We start from the raw sequence: 19992 nt of genomic DNA on the forward strand, positions 1-19992 counted from the left end.
TAGAAGTAAAAACTGAGTGGGGTTAGAAAAGGAGAACTATAATTTAGGAGTAACAGAATTATATTATTTCTGCCTGAGGCTTTCTGGTTCCAAGTATGGTTGGTAGCAAAATGGGTTGAGGACCACACAAAGCATTCATTTCCACTACTGGACCTTGGCTACAGTTCTTAGGTACATTCACCCTCTTCTTAAGTTCATTGGCAAATGGAGCTTGGTTAGGACAAGATTAGCCAGATTAGAAAACTGGAGTGAGATAAAGCTGGCAGGCCCAGGGCATGTGTAGACACTTGAGAGACCAAAAAAAAAAAAAAGGTAAGAACAGAGAGTGGGGGAGAAAAAGGAAGAACAATGCCAGAAACACAGCCCAATATGTTCCTTTATCTTCAGATGACACTTTACTGACTACTGCATCTACAGTTTTTCTTACTAATTATTTGATTTTTTTCTCTTACACATAGACTTATTTTTAACAATACTCAGAATGTATAATTTTTTCATGTAAAAATGTTATCTAAATTTATCTTCACAGTACCTTTTATTATTATTTTACAGTTGGGGAAACAGACTTGAAAACAGAAGTAATGTTTCAATGCAGTTAAGCGGTAGAACAAAGCATAGAATCTAGACTTCCTGATTGCAACTCAAAGTTCCTGCCATTAGATCCACTGTACCCCTCAATAATGTAGGCAAAATTTATGGCTAACAATATAATAAGCGTTACCCTCTCTAAAATATTGTCTCTTCCCTTCACAAAAAACCTACGTCTCTGCATGTTGGTAAGAACAATACCATTAGTTAGTGCCCACTGACCTTGGTTTTAAAACTGTGCAGATGAGTTAATCTCACTGGCTTTCTGTTCTTATTTAGCCTGCTGCTGTAAGAGGTTTAGAGTAGCTTTCTGAGAGCATATGGTAGCCTTCAGTTTTAGTGAAGAGTGAGGGACTAAATCCAGAGGAAACTTACATGAAAACAACCTGAGGAAAAGCTGTAGACTGTGAGTCAAGATGGGGAATGGTCAATCTATAACTGGCGATCAGGTAGCAGTTCCTACACAGGAGACCCATGTGTGGTACAGAACATTTATGACGGAATATCCATCTGGCCTGCAAACACTACATGAATTTAAGACGCTTTTGGGTCTGCAAGGTCTGAATCAGAAGGCCAATAAACATATTGATCAAGTTTATAACACCTTTGACACAAACAAGGTAAGACCTTTTACTTTTCATTTCATTTGAAAATCCTGTGGTTCTGTACTCTTTCCTTTTTTTTACCCTATAAAATAGCCTTAAGTAAAATATGTGCATCCCACTGAACAGAGAGGTCTTCAGACAACCCAGAGCTTGTAGGTAAGTGAGTCATTAAACACATTTAGTACTGACGGCATGAAAATAATTGGGAACTAGCCTCTCCCACCCTAGGAAGTGTTCTGCATGTAGGGAGTTATTTTAAAACCAAATTAAATCTCCACATGGAATTCTAATGCTATCATTTAAATAAATCTAATAAGTACAGATTGATTTACAAAGACTGTTTTCGAATTATTTAATGCATTGGTGACATTTTATAGAAAGGCAAATTACAGGACTCGGCTTTTAAAAATGTGATTGCATCTAGGTTGGCAGATAAAATCAATACAAATTAGCCAACATGTTGTCTGAACTGAAATCAAAAGTTAAACTGCTTCATATTACTTTTTTCCCCCCATATTTGACCAAGTTAGTTGGGGGAAAATGAAAACTGAAATTCAGACAAATTTTTGTTTCTAAAGATTGTTACTCAACTATTTTCTTGAATTTACTCATTCCTGAGGAGCTGTAGTGCATTTAATTTCATTTCTTGAAAAAATGCAAAGAGAAGAGAAAAGATATTGAATTGAAAAAAGAAAGAAAGAAAAGCAACAACCTGAAATATCAGGCTCAGGTTCGGCCTGATTTTAGTTGTTTATTTTGGTTATTTTACCTGTATATTTGTGTATTTCAAAATGTGTAGATGCTGATCAAAATAAAAGGAAACAGAGAAAATACTAATAGAAAAGAGATGACTTCAGAAGGCCATCCAACTGTTAAAGAGAAAGAAGGGATGGTAAATTGAGTAAAATTAAAATAAAAAAACAGGTTGTCCGAAAGGGTGTATAGAATTTAGCACAATACTTTAAACCAAGAAGCCAGTGACTTAAAAGGAGGTAACAGGCAGGAACTTGGGAAAATTAAACCGGTGCAAAATTAACAGCTATTTTAATCCTTGTCGCAATGTCAGGAACAGATTTCTTTAGGACATTATGGTCTTTTGCGCTTTGGTATCAAACATGAGTTAAGCACTGCCTGTTTAGCATGACAATGTTCTCCTCCTCGTAAATTTTACTTAGTGTCAATGCAAGCAGAAGGCAATCTTCAAGGGGCTGACAAATCAGTGGGGAAATGTGGCAGATTCTGCTTTTGTTGCTAATCCTGAAATGTGTTCCAGAGACTATAGGAGTGTTGCCATGTTGTCTTTATTTGCCTCTGCCTGCAGATGTGTCTCAGCTCTCAATCTTACTTCTTTCTTCCTTTCTGTCATTCTCTGTGTTCCATTCTTTGTATGGCTGCTATAAGCAGCCCAGTATCAGGATAGAAGTTGGTTGCTCTAGACAGCAGTTTCTTTGGCTCTGAGTACTCATGAGAGGTTAGAAAATGAGCTATCAGTGAGTTTTACAGTTATTCTCTAAAGGTGTTATCATATCCCAGGCCAGCAGTTTGGTTGCTAGCCCAGTGTTTATGAACACATTGTACATGTCAGCAGTTCACGTGCAAGAATGGGAACATGCAGAAAGGAGTGGGTGGAAGCAAGGATCTGCTGTCAGATGAAGCCCCCTGTCAAGGAAGCAGGACCAATGTCCACACATGTGTGTGTGCCCTTGATTATGAGAGCCCTCTCAGTGTCCGCCACAGGAATAATGGTATATATTTATGGGGTACAATACTATGGTGTGATATACAGTTGGTCCTTGAACAACACAGGTTTGAACTGTGAGGGTCCTCTTACAGATTTTCTTCCTTCTCTACCATCCTTCAGACAGGATGACCAACTTCTCCTCTTCCTCCTCCTCAGCCTACTCAAACGTGAGGATGATGAAGATGAAGACCTTTGTAATGATCCACTTCTACTTAAAGAATAGTAAATATGGCCAGGCACGGTGGCTCATGCCTGTAATTCTAACACTTTGGGAGGCTGAGGCAGGAGGTTCATGAGGTCAGGAGTTCAAGACCAGCCTGACCAACATGGTGAAACCCTGTCTCTACTAAAAATACAAAAATTAGCTTGGTGTGGTAGTGCACACCTGTAATCCCAGCTACTCAGGAGGCTAAGGCAGGAGAATCGCTTGAACCAGGGAGGTGGAGGTTGCAGTGAGCTGATATTGTGCTGCTGCACTCCAGCCTAGGCAACAGAGAGACACTCCATCGCCTCAAAAAAAAAAAAAAAAAAACAGTAAATATATTTTCTCTTTTTTATTATTCATAACATTTTATTTTCTCTAGTTTACTTTATTGTAAGAATGCATTATACAGTACACATAATATAAAAACTATGTGTTAATTAATTGTTTCTGTTATTGGTAAGGCTTCCAAGCAATAGCAGCCTATTAGTAGTTAATACATTGTGAAATGATTAACTCAAGCTAATTAAAATATCCATCAACCCACATACTTATCATTCTTTGTGGTGAGAACATTTAAAACATACTCTCTTAGTGATTTTGAAGTATACACTATTATTAACTAATAATGGCTAATTAATCATCTGCTACCCAGTCTAAGAACAAATGTTCCTCATCGTTTCAAGCATACATTTTCTTTTCTACATCCTTCGTTTGAGCTAGGACCCAAACAAGGTCCTCATGTTCCAACTGTGGTTCTGACTCTCAAGTCTTCATTTTTTTTTTTTTTCTGTGATAGCTCTCTAATCATCTCTTTCCCTTTCCATGCCAATCATTTGTTAGGGAAAGAGAGTCATTGGTTCTATAGAATATCCCACATTCTACATTTATCTGATTGTTCTCCTGTGTCATCTAACTTGCTTTTGATTCTTTGTATTACCTATGAATTGGTATTTAGCTGTAAAAACAGATTCTGATTTGTTTGGCAAGAATACTTCATAAGCACATAATTATTGGCTGTCTCATTTTACTGAATTGTGTGCTAGGTTCAAGCAGTGTCAGGCTGATTACAATGAGGCAATTACTAACTCTACGTGAAACAAGGAAGTCAGTAATTTTAGTATGCCACTGCTATGCAGAGAGCAAAATGTACCATAGGCTGGGCGTGGTGGCTCACACCTGTAATCCCAACACTCTTGAAAAGTTAAGAAGGCAAGCAGATGGTTTGAGTGCAGGAGTTTGAGGCCAGCATGGGCAACATAGCAAAACCTTGTCTCTAAAAAAAATACCTAAAAAAAAAATTAGCTGGGCACAGTGGCTTACATGTATAGTCCCAGATACTCAGGAGGCTGAGGTGGGAGGATCGCTTGAGTCTGGAGGGGTTGAGGCTGCAGTGAGCAGTGATTGCACCACTGCACTCTAGCCTGGGTGATAGAATGAGACCCTGTTTCAAAAAACAAATTACCACAATCATTAAATGAAACTCTGACTTTTAGATTAACTATAATTAAGGGGAATCTGGTGGGAGAACAATACTGTGTTGGTGAATGCTTCATTAGCTCAGAGGGTTCAAGGGCAGGTAACTCTGTTGACATGTGCTTATTTCTGTGGCGTAAATACTCGCATTGTGACCAGTTTTCAAGCTAACAACTATTTAATACTTGGCTTATACAATTTCTGAATTGAACAATCAGCTCACACTGGCAGATGAAATATGCTCCAGCACACCATTGCATTGGGTTATATGAGGGTCATAAAATTAGATACTTCTCTGTTAATATAACAGGAAGCCAATGTCTAAAATTAATACATCAAGATAAAAGAATAAGCATCTTAATTACAAATGTAAGTAAAGACTAGGAAAATCCCCACTAGTTCAATGTTTTTAATTATAAGTCTTTTAGTTGTTTTTAATTTAAAATACGTGTATGTTCTATGTACATGCTTAAAAACTTAAAAATTTAAAAACTTTAAAAATTTAAAGATAACACAGAAGACAGCAAATCTTTGTAGGTGAGGTCAGTGATGGAAACTGCTCCTCTCAAAATTAAGGTCTGTCTCTGGGAAAGCCTTGGCAACAAAAGTTCCTTAGTTTCTACAACTGGGAATTGTCCATTCCATTATGGAAATTCTACTGACTTGAAAGCTGATGTCCTAGACTGGCCCAAACTTGGTAATGAGTAACCTTGTCAACACATAAAGCCTCCATGATGAGTACAAAATGAAAGTATGTGGCTCTTGTGGTCAGCGCTAAACCTAAACCAGGTGAGATGATGGGACTTGAAGTTAGGTGGGCTCCAAAGACTGGTCACAGCTAACACCACTGCCAAGGCAAAATCTGGTGACAGCCTGGTGAGCTTTTGAGGGCCAGGTGTGGGCCAGCACAGGTATAACAGAAACTGTAGATTTTTGTCGAGGGCCATTGGTTCCTGAAAGGCAGTGAAAGTGGGCAGGGGCTGCGCTATTCTCACCTAAGCATCCACAGGCTTCACCTGGAGATTAATGCAAAACACCCAGCTCTCAGGAAATTGCTCGCTGTTCCGGGAATGCACCTGCACTCCGGCTCTGCTCCTAGGGAGCACACGGAGTGGAACTTCCTTCGGCTTTGCTGATATCTGTGAGGAGGCTGAGGATGAAGGAGCACCCAGCCCTGCCACGCATCCTGGGCTCTGCACTTCAGGTGTGCCCCTTTCTTTCTCATCTTCAGTTTAGTCCTCTCGGTCTCCTTTCTGTTTTTAAGTGCAAGTGGTGAGTCCAACCTTGTGAAACAACGGTACAGAAATAGGAAAAATAAGAGGATCATTGGCTCCTTCAAATCCCACACTTCTCCAGAACGGGCACCTATTATAGCATAATGGCATCTAGGAGATAGCAAACAAATGTTTATTGAGTGATAAAATAATAGGGAGATGTTGTGCTGAACCCCTATCAACCTTCATAAGGAAGGCATCGGGTTTAAGAGGCCAAACAAGATGCCCAGAGCCAGGAAATGAGACATGGGGTTTCACTAGGGGCTTATATACAACAGAGAGAGAGTCTGGTGGCAGGGTCTGGACAACATGACCGCACGGCCCAGTGGTAGCAGGCTGGGCAGGAAAACTGCAATCGCTTACCAACAGTATGCAGTTGCTATTGTGTTTCAGTTAAGACCCTCCCCTTAATGACCTCCACCTGGCAACCTTCATTTAAACTAAAACTCAGGGCGTCAATCCCCTGCGACCCATGTTCCACAGGACAGGATGGGGGCTCAGATATTCTTCATAGACAAGAAGCAAATCTAGTTGGCTACTCCCGGATTCCCTGTCTCAGAGCACATCGAGGTACATCTGCCAGACAGGGTCATCCTCAGGTTTCTCTGAAATTATTCCTACCAGGTGTGTTTATCCTGCAGGAAACAACTTGAGTAGCCTCACTTTTACATATGCACTTCTTTCCTTTCTGTTCCTCTCTTTCCCTCCTTTTTTCCCCCATGTCTCCCCCGAGGGGAGGCCACTATATCTTCCAAATTGTAACTTTATGCCAAATTGGAGTAATGATCTCAAGAAGAAGTTGAAAATCTATTTATTTTCTTTATACGTTTATTTTTTATTTGGATTCCTTATTTTGTCCACAGTCTTTATATGCTTATTTTAAATTTGGTTTATCATATTTATTTATTTAATTAAAAAAAATTTGTCCGTAAGTTATTGGGGTGCGGGTGGAGTGATCTGGTTGAGACTGGAGACTATTATTCTAAGTGAAGTAACTCAGGAATGGAAAACCAAACATTGTATGTTCTCACAGATATGTGGGAGCCAAGCTATGAGGACACAAAAGCATAAGAATAATACCATGGACTTTGGGGACTGGGTGGGGAGATTAGGAGGGGGAGAGGGATAAAAGACTAAAATGTATTTCTTATTTGCCTATCTGGTAAGAATTTTAGCTTACGTAGGCATTCAATAAATGTTACTTTAGTTTTTTACTAGATTTATATTTTGAGTCCTCCCTTACCAAGGAGGGCTTTTCCTCCACTCTCCAGGATTGCTTGTAAATCCCAAGTGTGTATCCAAACCTCAAGGTGTTGGGGGAGAATCTGTCTATACCAGTATTTGTGGAGATAGTCCCCCTCCTTACCTCCAGATTCATGCAGACGGCTATTGTTTCTACACAGCTAAGCCTCCTAAGCCAGATTCTGTCTTAGCTACTTTATACTCCAAGGCCTCTTAGTCTGGCTCAGGCTTATCTGGCCAAATACCTGTAGCCTTTTCTCCCAGTCTATGTGAGGTGCAGGGGAAGTTGGGATATCTGTACCCAGGGAGTGAATCACAGGTGCTTCTGCTCTTACATCTGCCAAACGTGGTGTTTCTGTCACCTGTCATCCATCCATTCTTGGCCCCCCCCAAATCGGCATGCCCCTCCCTGTCAATATCTGGCAACTCTCTCTTCCTTCCGTTATTCCACACCTTCGCAGCCTATGAAATCTTTATGTAGTTTGGGAGTAGAGTGGAGAAACTAGAAAAACTGTCTCTAATTATACATTTCTCTGAATCTTTTGTTTATGGCATAAACTTTATGGTCTGAATCCTAAATAGCTTCAACCACGGAAACTTGAGAGCTAAGAATGAATTCTTGATTCCTGCTTTTCTGCTACAGTGACTTATCTCTTAGGCAATGAATGTCTTTATGAATGTAGGGACAGCTGGATGACAGCAGGGATTAACCCGGAGCAAACTCACCTCCTTAACATTCTGTATGATTATCTCACTGCACTTGCAAATATTTACTGAGCACCTGGAGGCATGGAGGAGTGAGGGATGCCACAAAGGTAGATAAGAACTGGCCTGTGTCCTAAATTGACTTTACAGTCTAGTGGGGAAGGTAGGCACATCCTCAAAAAATATAAAGAAGTAAATAAAGAATCAAAGCTTGAGCGAGGGGAAAACATTGTACTAACACTCTGGATTCAAGGTTCTGAATGGATCCATGGTGTTAAGGGCTGCTTTTAAACCTGGTTGTGGTCAAGGGTCCCTAGGGGAATTCTTCAGTCCCATCCCAGCAGGGAAAATAAGAATAGAAAAATTACATTCAAGTATTAGGGTTGTGCAGGGATAGGGGTGTGTGAGTACGTACAAAACATGATTTTTCTGTTCCTTCAAAGAATTTATAACCTAGTTGAGGAATAACTATGTCAAGATTATGTAACCAAAGAATAAAACAAGATGGTATCAGCAGGACTGACTGGGTGATCCAAGGTTCATTTACTGGGGTCAGAAGATGCAGCAGGGTTTGAGCGATGGACTTAGTTAGGAAAGGCTTTCTGGAGAAGTTGAGTCATTTGGGGATCTTGAAAGAAGTGAAGAACTTTGATTATTACTAATAAAGGCTAACACTCAACGTTTCTGTGCCAGTCACTCTATTATGCATTTTATGTTTATTATCTCATAGAATGCTTACAACAATATTACAGAGTAGATACTATTTTTCTCATCCCCATTTACACATGAGGAACTTGAGGCACAGAGGAGTTAAGTAACTTGCCAGAAACTACACATCAGGATTGGAATGCTGGCTGCACCCTTGAATTGGTGTGTTATTCCACCTTCAACAAAGGAGTTGAGACTGGCAATGAAGAAAACAGCTCTAATTAGAGCAGGAGGGAAGAGGGAGAAGGGTGCATGGGGCTTAGCTGAGGCAGAGGGTTATGGCTGGAGCATAACTGGCCAGAGGCACTAGGTGTCTCAACTAGATCTTTTGCTCCATATGGGTAACCCGACAGTAGTCGGCACTACACCTACATCCTAGCTGAGAAGTGAGGAACTCAGAACACCGAGATGCCTGGAGAGTCCCAGAGCAGGAAGTCAGCCTTTATGATGCCTCTAGCTTCTGGTCCAAGTTCTTGTTGCTGTAACAGGTGTGAAGGTAAGTAAATAGCCCTCAGGGCTACACCTAGGCATCTGGGTTTTATTCAAATAGAGTGTCATTATCAACCCTTAAACTAGGCCAAAACTCCTCTAAGAATACTGACTTGTCAGATGCAGGATCGTAGGAATGACCCCATTTCCAAAGGGCAAAACTGAACTAATAGAAGGCTGATTTTTGGTGGCAGGGATTGGAATGGAATGGAGGAGGGTAACAGGGATCTAAAAGACTTCTCAAAAGCCTTTGCCTTTTTTGGGGTCTCCAGAAATCTTAGAGAGGGAGGTAAAATGGTTTCTCTAAGTGTATGGGTTTAGAGCTCAAACCACAAATGGAGTAAACAGTTGTCAGCAGTGGGTTCGTGTAAATTCCAGGATAAAACAAAACACCCAGAAAATCTTCAGGTTGTTATTTTCAGTTAGCAGCTTCAGACAAACCCTGGGCATCAGGACTGAGGGGATGATGAGTGAATTATTAGAAACGGGTCAGGGGTTTACCTGGACAGGAAAAGGAATGAGAAGTAGCAGGCAGTGGGAATTGAATAATGATTATTACAGTGGATGTGATGATTGTTTACCTACAAATGTGTTCATAAACCACATCTTAGCTTTAATGTAGCAGAAGTCCTTGCTGTGTGTGTGTGTATGTGTGTGTGTGTGTGGGTGTGTGTGTGTGTGTAATGAGCCCCTTAGGGAATCTCTTTATAATATAAATCACAGCCCAACAACAAGATGGTGGAGACAGCACCTTGGGAAGAATCAGAATACCTGGGCTCCTGTTCCCATTCTGACCCTTACTTGGAGTATGTAATCTTGGACAAGACCATTAACCTCTCTGTGTCTCAAATCATTAATTTCCAAAACTGGGACAAGACCTATGCTGCCTGCATTATCATTGAGCTCATATGAAATAATCCAGGTGAAAGAACTTTGAAAAAATGTGCAATCCAGTCCACAAATGAACGGAATGTTTACCTGTAAAATGCAGATAACTCTGACCTCAGCCACCACAGGTTTGATAACAGTGAAAATTAATAGTATTTCTTATCAAGCTTGTATTTCCAAACGAAAGGTGTTTCTACAAGTGCAGGAGTTGCTTTCCTGCCATTTCTTAATTTTTCTTAATGCTTTGAACATTTATTCATGCTGTTTTGGGCAACATTTGCCCCTTGCAATGCCTGTCAATCATGGAATGAAATTCATTAAGTGAGAATCATCTTAGTATTTTGACTGTCATCTTACTATAAGCCAGGACTCATGCATGGGAGCCCCAGCTCTACTTGAAATTCAGAAGTGACCTTTGGTTATCTGCTCCCTAGCCTCTTTGTGTACATGTATCATAATCGCTGCTGTTCATTAACCCCTGGCTACCCTGCAGCCTGTCACGCTGTACTGGGTTTTCTGGCCTACAAAGTGACCACAATTAACTGTTGATATTCATAAGACACATTTACTGGAAACAAATGACCTTATATTACATTGTAAATCATTAAGTTGCAGTCTGTTAAGGATTAAGACCAAGAGTTCAGAGCTTCTAGAATGGAAGCTCTCAGGAAGCATTTGTTGGTGATAATAAAGTACTTCATATTTTTTTTGGCACTTCATAATTTACAAAGAATTTTCATATATACTATCAATTACAACATTTTGGCTAAGCTTTTCACAGACTTTTACCTGTTAAAGACATCAACTGTAACTGCTGACCCACTGAAGACAGATTCTTGTAAGAGGAGGCCCATACTGCCTACCCGAGGAAGCTCCTTGCAAAAGGCTGCAGTGACTGTAGTCCTAGATCTGCAGTAATTAGCTACAGTATCCAGAACTGGTCAAACTTGGACAATTGTCTTGCCTTCCCCAAATCCACATGAGATGACTTCTGATTCACAGTGGACCTGCTAAGCTGGCTGCATTCTGGGGGCAGAGGGTTAGGGATTTCTGATATCCAGAAAACCTATTAATAATCAGGAGCTCATTTGGTAAAGATTATGAGAAGTCCTTTGTTTTAGAACCCTCAAATTATTACAGTCACTGTGAAGTCAAGAACAACAGTGTCTGATCCAGAGCTGCATAAAGATCACATTATAGAACCAAGTACCAAGCCAGCAGTATATTTCTGATCTCACAGAGGCAGCCTCTCATCAGGATGTTCCAGCAATTCCATGTTTCACAGAGACTGTTTGCTGTTAATATTAGTATCTGTGGGTGAAATGGGCTAGGTCATAAATCCTGTACATAACATTTCCCTTACGGATTTTTAAAATTTACAAAAGATATTAATATATATTTAACATGACTGGACCTTATATTGCCTATTTTTAAGGATCCTAAAATGTAAATTAAACACCACTGACAATTATTGATCAATTGTGTCATGTGCTTATGCTAGCCATCTAGGTTTCCTTACTTCTGACCATCTGAGTAACCATTTTCAGACAGACATTTCAATTCATGTGTTGCTACCAACTCACCACAGCTGGTAAAATGTCACTGAAAAGTGTCATACGTTAAAGCATGCAAATGTCTTCAGGTTACAGGGCTGTGAAAATTCATGAATGTTTCACAGACAGTGATGCTCTGAAAAATAACAAAGTTAATGCTGTGTGGGGAATCCATTTTGATCTGAGTCTATAGTTCGGTGAATTTAGTTGGAACTGGATTGTTTTCCTAAATTAGAGGGTACATAGGACAAATGGAGTTTCTCTCTAGTTGCTGTGATAACAATTTCTCTTTCTGTGGTCTTATTCTTACTAGGACTCTGGATGCTATAGTCCTTGGTCAACACTCTGTAGGGCCTTGTTAGGACCCTTGGTTAACACTGTAGCCCTCATGTGTGCAAAGCACAATGCCTGGTCTTGTAGGTATAGCAAGTATTACATCAACACCAGTAAGTATAATTGTCATCTTGATAGGTTTAATTATGATTGCTGTTGTTACTAGTTCAGTCTGTTTCCCATCTAAAAATGAAAGACTATTTCTAGAACTAAAATTCTAAGATTCGAAGCAATGAAATGAAGCTAAGTTCCCTCAATGACATTACCCAATTTATAAATTCATAGCTCTATTATTGGGACAAAACCCCAAAGCAGATGTCTCTGAAATAGTAAGATAACATTTTAGTACCTGTTTCTGGAGTTACTCAAGCAAACAGAGAGGGAGCAATGGTGGGACCATTTGGGCATATCAGAGGGAATCTGCAGTGAGATTTACCCAGGGATTGCACAGGGTGGGGAGAATGGAGGAATTAGTCAGGCCTGTAATGCAGGCACGAGGCCTCCTGGATGGCAGGTGGCTGCGGGGGATGCTGAGTCAAAGCAAAGTCAGACTGCACAGCAAAAGCTAGCTGTGGATTCCTAGTCAAGAGTGTGGGTGTAGATTAACAAGATCAGTTGAGGTGGACACGGATCAACACATCAGGCTTTGGAAAGGGCAGCTGGGAACATTTTCTGGGGACACTGGAGGCTGAGGGAGACTATCGTCTGTGGGGTGCTGGAGGTTAAACTTATGGGTGGGGGGCAGAGGGCTAAGGGTTCCAAAATGGACAGAAGAAATGTTCATGAAATACACCAGTAAACAGAAAAGGAGAAAAAGGATGAGCCAGATGGCACTGAAGGCTAGGTGTGAAAGGGCCCTAGAAGTTGTGGCCCCAAGAGCTGTCTGGGCTCAAAGTCTCCATGAGGCTGAGCAGATGATTGTTCCCAGGCCAGACTTCACTTGAGCAAGTATGAAGAGAGCATAGGGTCCTTCATCTCCAAGCACCTCTGAATTTCCTTACTTTATACAATCCTCTCTACTACCAAAGAGCTCTCACACAGGAATACAGAATAGCACACTGCACTGAATGCGTCTCGTCTACTAAAGTCTGTGATGCCTCTCCTAGAAAGACAATCCAATTGTAATGAGTTCTGAGGGTAATGGTGAGTGGTACAAAACATCAAGGCCTTAGATGGCTGGGTTTAAATCCTGCATTCACCTGACCTCGTTTTTGTTACTTTAATTCATTTAAGTTCTCTGAAAATCAGTTTTATTCTCTGTAAAATAAGAATAATAAGGTGACCTGCAAAATTGCTGTTAGAAATAATACATTGAAAGTGACTAACACAGTGTCCAGGACATAGGCTCCTCTCCCCTCCCCTCCCCTCCCCTCCCCTCTTCTCCTTTCCTGAGTCTGTCTCTGTCGCCCAGGCTGGAGTGCAGTGCCACTGTCTCAGCTCACTGCAACCTCCACCTCCCAGTTTAAGTGATTCTCTTGCCTCAGCCTCCCCAGCAGCTGGGATTACAGGCATGCACCATCACGCCTGGCTATTTTTTTGTATTTTTAGTATTGATGGGGTTTCACCATGTTGGCCAGGATGACCTTGATCTCCTGACCTCGTGATTCGCCCGCCTCAGCCTCCCAAAGTGCTGGGATTACAGGCGTGAGCCACCGTGTACAGCCCTTTTCTTTTTGAAAAATTAATGGTAGCTTTTATACTTAGCAATAAATAATATTATATTTTTACATGTACATAAGCCTTTTTTTTTTTTTGAGACGGAGTTTCGCTCTTGTTATCCAGGCTGGAGTGCAATGGCGCAATCTCGGCTCACCGCAACCTTCGCCTCCTGGGTTCAGGCAATTCTCCTGCTTCAGCCTCTCTAGTAGCTGGGATTACAGGCACGCGCCACCATGCCCAGCTAATTTTTCATAGTTTTTAGTAGAGACGGGGTTTCACCATGTTGACCAGGATAGTCTCGATCTCTTGACGTCGTGATCCACCCGTCTCGGCCTCCCAAAGTGCTGGGATTACAGGCGTGAGCCACCGCGTCTGGCCTTTTTTTTTTTTTTTTCAGACAGGGTCTCATTCTCACCCAGGCTAGAGTGAGTGTTGCGATCACAGCTCCTCTCAACCTCCAACTCCCAGGCTCAGGTGATCCTCTCACTTCAACCTCCAGAATAGTTGGGACTACAGGTGCACACCACCATGCCTGGTTTAGTTGTTGTTGTTGTTTTGTAGAGATGAGGCTTCACCATGTTGCTCAGTCTGGTTTTAAATTCCTAGGCTCAAGCGATTCACCTGTCTTAGTTGCCCAAAGTGTTGGGATTACAAGCATAAGCCACCATGCTCTGCCTCAAATAAGCCTTATTTAACTTTTTACCTGCCTACGTATTGATCATATCCTGAAAACACCTGTAATTGCTGGGAGGCCATGAACATTGCCTGAAGGCCATATATTCCATTTCTGGTTTTCTGTTGGACAGAAGCACTACAGGCTCTTGTTTGCCTTATTTTGATTATTTCCTTATTTTGACTTTTAAAGTTTCATCTATTTAATGGTACAAAGGAAAAAAATTAACCATGTATTTGTACATACATTATTTTTATGCTTTCTAAATATAAAAAATGTGCTTTATATTTTTTTTCAATTTTTATTTTAGATTCAGGAGTACAGGTTCATTATCTGGGTATTTTGGATGATGCTGAGGTTTGGGTTACCACTGATCCCAATATCCAGATAGTGAATATAGTGCCTAGTAGGCAGTTTTTTACCTCCGCCCCCTCCCCCTCCTCCCCCCACTAGCAGTCCCCAGTTTCTATTGTTGCCATGTTTCTGTCCGTGAGTACCCAATTTTTAGCTCCTACTTAAGCATGAGAACATAAGTGAGACCATGTGGTATTTGGTTTTCTGTATCTGCATTAATTTCCTTAGCATAACGGCCTCTAGCTTCATCCATGTTGCTGCCAAAGACATGATTTTGTTCTGTTTTATGGCTGTGTAGTATTCCATGGTGTACGTACACCACATTTTAAAAATCCAGTCCACTGCTGATGGGCACCTAGGTTGATTCCCTGTCTTTGCTGTTGTGAGTAGTGTGTGGTGAACTTACAAGTGCGTATGTCTTGTGGTAGAATGATTTCTTTCACTTTGGGTATATACCCAGTAATGGGATTGCTGGGTCAAATGGTAGCTCTGTTTTAAGTTTGTTGAGAAATCTCCAAACTGCTTTCCACAGTGGCTGAACTAATTTACGTTCCCACCAACAGTATATAAATGTTCCTTCTTCTCTGCAGCCTTGTCAGCATCTATTGTTTTTTTTAATTTTTCTTAAAATTGTGTTTTAGGTTCTGGTATACATGCGTAGAATGTACAGGTTTGTTACATTGGTATACATGTGTCACGGTAGTTTGCTGCACCTATCAACCCGTCATCTACATTAGGTATTTCTCCTAATGCTATCCCTCCCCAATCCCCCACCTCCTGACAGGCCCCAGTGTATGATGTTCCCCTCCCTGTGTCCATGTGTTCTCAATGTTCAACTCCCACATATGAATGAGAACATGCGGTGTTTGATTTTCTGTTCCTGTGTTACTTTGCTGAGAATGATGGTTTTCAGCTTCCTCTATGTCCCTGCAAAGGACATGAGCTTATCCTTCTTATGGCTGTATAGTATTCCCTGATATATATGTATATATGTACCACATTTTCTCTATCCAGTCTATCATTGATGGGCATTTGGGCTGGTTCCAAGTCTTTGCTATTGTGAATAGTGCTGCAATAAACGTGTGTGTGTGTGTGTGTGTGTGTGTTTGTGTGTGTGTGTGCGTGCGCACGTGTGTGTGTGTCTTTGTAGCAGAATGATTTATAATCCTGTGGGTATATACCCAGTAATGGGATTGCTGGGTCAAATGGTAGCTCTGTTTTAAGTTCTTTGAGAAATCTCCAAACTGCTTTCCACAGTGGCTGAACTAATTTACATTCCGACCAACAGTATATAAACGTTCCTTCTTCTCTGCAGCCTTGCCAGCATCTATTGTTTCATGACTTTTTAATAATAGCCATTCTGACTGGTGTGAGATGTTATCTCATTGTGGTTTTGATTTGCATTTCTCTTATGATTGGTGATGTTGACCTTCCGTAGGTTTTAGAAACCGGAAGAAACCTTAAATTTGAAGTCTCCATATAGTTTTTCTTTCTTTCCTCTCCTCCTCTATGAAATGATTTGTAATATATTAATGGAGCCAAACTCCCTTAGGGGCCTGAGAAGCTGTTACGCTTTCATATCCTTACACCTCCTTCCCTGACCACCCATGAAACTTTTCCCTGGAATCCACTCCAGAATGTGATGTACATGTCAATAAACATGCTGGGATTAAAATTATTTTATATGCATGCTTCCAAACTCTCCTTTCCTGAGGCTGACTAGAATGGGTTCAGGCTTTGCAAGCTCTTAATTTCTTCCCCTTCCTCAGTTTCAAAGGGGGATTCTGCCATTGCAAATTAAATTCTTTACAATTTTGTGATGTAGAATTATAAGAAAAATTGGTGGGGTAAAAGGATAAAATGATCTCATGCTAGGGCTGGCAGTGAAAAATTAGGAAATAGAGATTACTGAAAATTGAGCAGCATGACATGTGGAGAAGCAGATGAGACAGGAAGAGAATGTTGTGAAGAAATACATAAAATTTCTTGCAACTCATACGTGTTCCAGAAATGCAAGTAAAGACCTTCCATTATTTTGAAATTAATTTTTGATTGCTAGACCTTATTCTTATGACATATATCATTTTGAGACTGAGCCATACGGGTCATAATTTTTGGAATTAGTTTTAATAAGGTTACATAAATTTACATTGGAATAAATCACATTTATAATAGCCACTTGGAGAGATGGCTAGATGATAAAATTGCCTACAGAGAAGGGTGTGGATTAGAAAAACAGCTTAGGTCCATGGTTTTCCAATCTTAGGATATGTAAGTCTTATCTGGGGAGCATTTTAAAATACAGACTCTTTGACTGTATCCCAAGCAGCTTTGATGCTGGGTTTTTTTTCGTCACTGGGGGGGCGTCTAGTCATCTGCATGTTTCATTATCCCCCATCTGATTATTATGCAAGGAATCTATGAACCCCACTCAGGCTTGGGCCAATAAGAATTCATCATCTCCAAACAGTTCCATGTGCCAGGGACTCCTGAAGTTCAACTATGGAAACATGAGCGTAAGAGTGTTCCCTTGGATCACCCCAAAGAAAGCCTTTGGACTTTCTTTATTGCACCCTTCTTTGTCACATTTGCAGGAACATCTCCTCATCATCACGGTGATAGTTATCCCCCTCTCCAGCCCTTGAAATCCATAGATTAACTGAAAACAATAATTTTTTTTCCTCCTGATTTATAGAATAATTGTGTACCCCAAACCCTCTCCAGCACTAACACGAGCCATTAAATCATATTTGCCAAAGCCATTTCACCAGTGCAAATTTCCACAAAATCTTAACAGAAAGATAATGGAACAGAAGAACTGGCTGTAAATTGTAAAGATTAATTTTTCTGAGTACCTGACGGAATACTGAAATGAAAATACAAATGTTTTGCTTACAGAAGTTTTTGAAAGAGGATGTACTTGTCTAAGTAGAAAGGTTTGATTAACCAGGTTTTTCATTTAAAAACCATACAGTGAAAATATTTATGTTTATCTCATGGTAGGGCTTGCCCAGAGCTCTTAAAGCCTGAATTGAAAGATATTAGGACCACCTGTCCACTGTACCTAAAAATAAAATACCAAATGTTCTAAAGACACTGTTGCTCAATTTAGCCTTTTGCCATTCATCATGTAGGTGACATTGAAAAATGCAGTCACTGAAGTGGAACTTATAAAGTGAAACAGACCATCATCAAATAAAAGGTTTTTATGGAAACTCTGGAGGATCATCTTAATAACAAGCCAGGTTTTCAGGGAGAATGTTCCTGTGACTCTTTGGTAAATTCACACAATAACTGTTCAGGAGACTTCTGGATTGATTGGTGAACCCTAAAGACCCAGGAGGAAGGCCTGGGAGTAAATGTACGTCTGGTTGGATACTGTCCATTTAGCTCATTTCATCCATACCTCCAGTCCTGTTTCTGAAAAATAATGGTTATGTCCTGCTGAATCTGGAGACATGATACCTCATTGTCATCTTAAATAAATTTCAACCCTATAATAACATATTTCGCTTGTGTCAGTCATAGCTTTGCTAGGGATTAATAAAGTGAAGCAGCAGTAAGCAGTAGGAAAGGCAAGCAGTGAAAAGATAAAATCAGTTAGATGTTGTGTATTTGAACAAATTTTTTTAGGAGACCGACTCAACTAGCCTTCTATCTGTTAGAGGAAATCTTATCTCTTATAAGAAGTATCAAAGTTACTGATGTGGTAAAGAGGCCTAAGTTGTAAAATACAAAATATAATACTAAAGGTAGTAAAACAACTTTGAAATGTTTTCTTATCACCTTCTGACTGTAAAAGTAAAACATCTACTGTGTAGAAAATAAAAGTATAATACATTTAGAAAACAATGCTATAGCGATTACCATCCCCACATGTTAACTTCCAACATCTGAAATATTGTGGTAATCTTATTTAAAAAAAAAACTTTTAAAAAGCAAATAGACTTTGCTTCCCTATTGTGAACTATTGGTCTCAGTTGCATTTTTTTTCTAGACTTCGTGAAACTATTCACAAAAGCTTGAGACTCAGTGAAACACATAACACTTTACAGACTGTAAGTCTAAAGCTCTTTATTTCTGGGGGTCAGAGGTTTACTTTATGTCACATCCTGGTTTTGTAAACAGGCCCTGGCATCACAAATACTCCAAGAAGAATATAGCCTCCAGCATGTTTTCTTGTGCTGGATATGCTACCATTAACATCAGAACTCACATGGGAAAATAGTGAAGAATGAGCCTCCCTAGAGCTGGCCACCTTTCCTAAAACAGTTGAACATTTATGTTTGTCAGGTTTGAAGCATATGGTTCTAAAGAGTGACAGATTGTTTCTGTTTCAACTGAAAATGTTTTACCAATTAAAAACAGGATAAAGGACACTACCTAAACTTGCAGTCCTTAAATAATCTCCAAGATTGATGAATAGGACACAATCTTTGTAGAAAAAGAGCCTCATTAATTTTGATTTATACCTAAAACTATGCACTTACATCCTAACTTGGAATTTAGCAGTGAAAAAATATCAATCAGTTCCTACTAAAAGGAATATAGAGTTTGTCTGCTTCGTATGTTTTCCTTCTATTAAAAATTGGTACTTGGTCTTCAGAAAAGGACTATAAAATTCTGATAAAAGAATGAAATAAAAGGAGAGATATTCTATATTCAGGAAAATGGAGATTCAGTATTGTAAAGGTGTCACTTCTTCCCAAATTTATCTGTAGATTTAATGAAATCCAAATCAAAATTCTAGCAAGTTATTTTGTAAATATTGACAAATTGATTCTAATGTTTATATGGAGAGGCAAAAGACCCAGAATTGCCAATATAATATTGAAGGTGAAGAACAAATTCGGGGGACTGAAACTACCTGATTTCAAGACTTACTATAAAAGTATGGTAATTGAGACAGTGTGGTGTTTCTGAAACAATAGATACATCAATCAAGCTGAAGGAATAGAGAGCTAGAAACAGATCCACTTATATCTAGTCACCTAATCATTGACAAAGAAACAAAGGCAATACATAGGGGAAAAGACAGTCTTTTCCACAAATGGTGCTGAAACAATGAAACATCAGCATGGAAAGAAAAACATCTAGACAAAGACCTTACACATTTCACAAAAATTTACTCAAAATGAATCAGAGACCTAAATATAAAATGCAAAACTATAAAACTCCTAAAAGATAACTTAGGAGAAAATCCAGATGAACTTGGGTTTGGTAATGATGTTTTAGATCCAACACTAAAGGCATAATTTATGAAAAATAATAAGCTGGAGTTTATCAAAATTAAAACTTCTGCTCTGCAAAAGACATTGTCACAGAATAAAGAGACAAGCCACCAACAGGCAGAAAATATTTGCAAAAAACTGATGGATTGTTACCCAAAATACAAAAAGAACGCCTAAAACTCAACAATAAGAAGACAATCTGGATTAAGATGGTGAATAGGAGCAGAACTAGCTTGCAGCTGCTGCTCAGATGGACAGAGCAGTGTGTGGA

At 39.8% G+C, this 19992-nt stretch overlaps 1 protein-coding gene across 2 annotated transcripts in view; it reads left to right on the plus strand.

Annotated features, from left to right (window-relative positions):
* Positions 1-857: 857 nt before the first annotated feature.
* GUCA1C (guanylate cyclase activator 1C) overlaps positions 858-19992 on the plus strand; it is a 36859-nt gene continuing 17724 nt past the window's right edge. The window contains exon 1 of one of the 2 annotated variants that reach the window (XM_032299161.1): positions 858-1208. In XM_032299161.1, the coding sequence (XP_032155052.1) occupies positions 1005-1208 (204 nt within the window). In that variant the 5' untranslated portion in view covers positions 858-1004. The remainder of the gene's footprint in view (positions 1209-19992) is intronic. The other variant, XM_032299160.1, reaches the window with a different exon arrangement.

Source organism: Sapajus apella, unplaced genomic scaffold (genome assembly GCF_009761245.1).
Source record: "Sapajus apella isolate SASKATOON/1434 unplaced genomic scaffold, GSC_monkey_1.0 scaffold40, whole genome shotgun sequence".
Taxonomy (NCBI): Eukaryota; Metazoa; Chordata; class Mammalia; order Primates; family Cebidae; genus Sapajus; species Sapajus apella.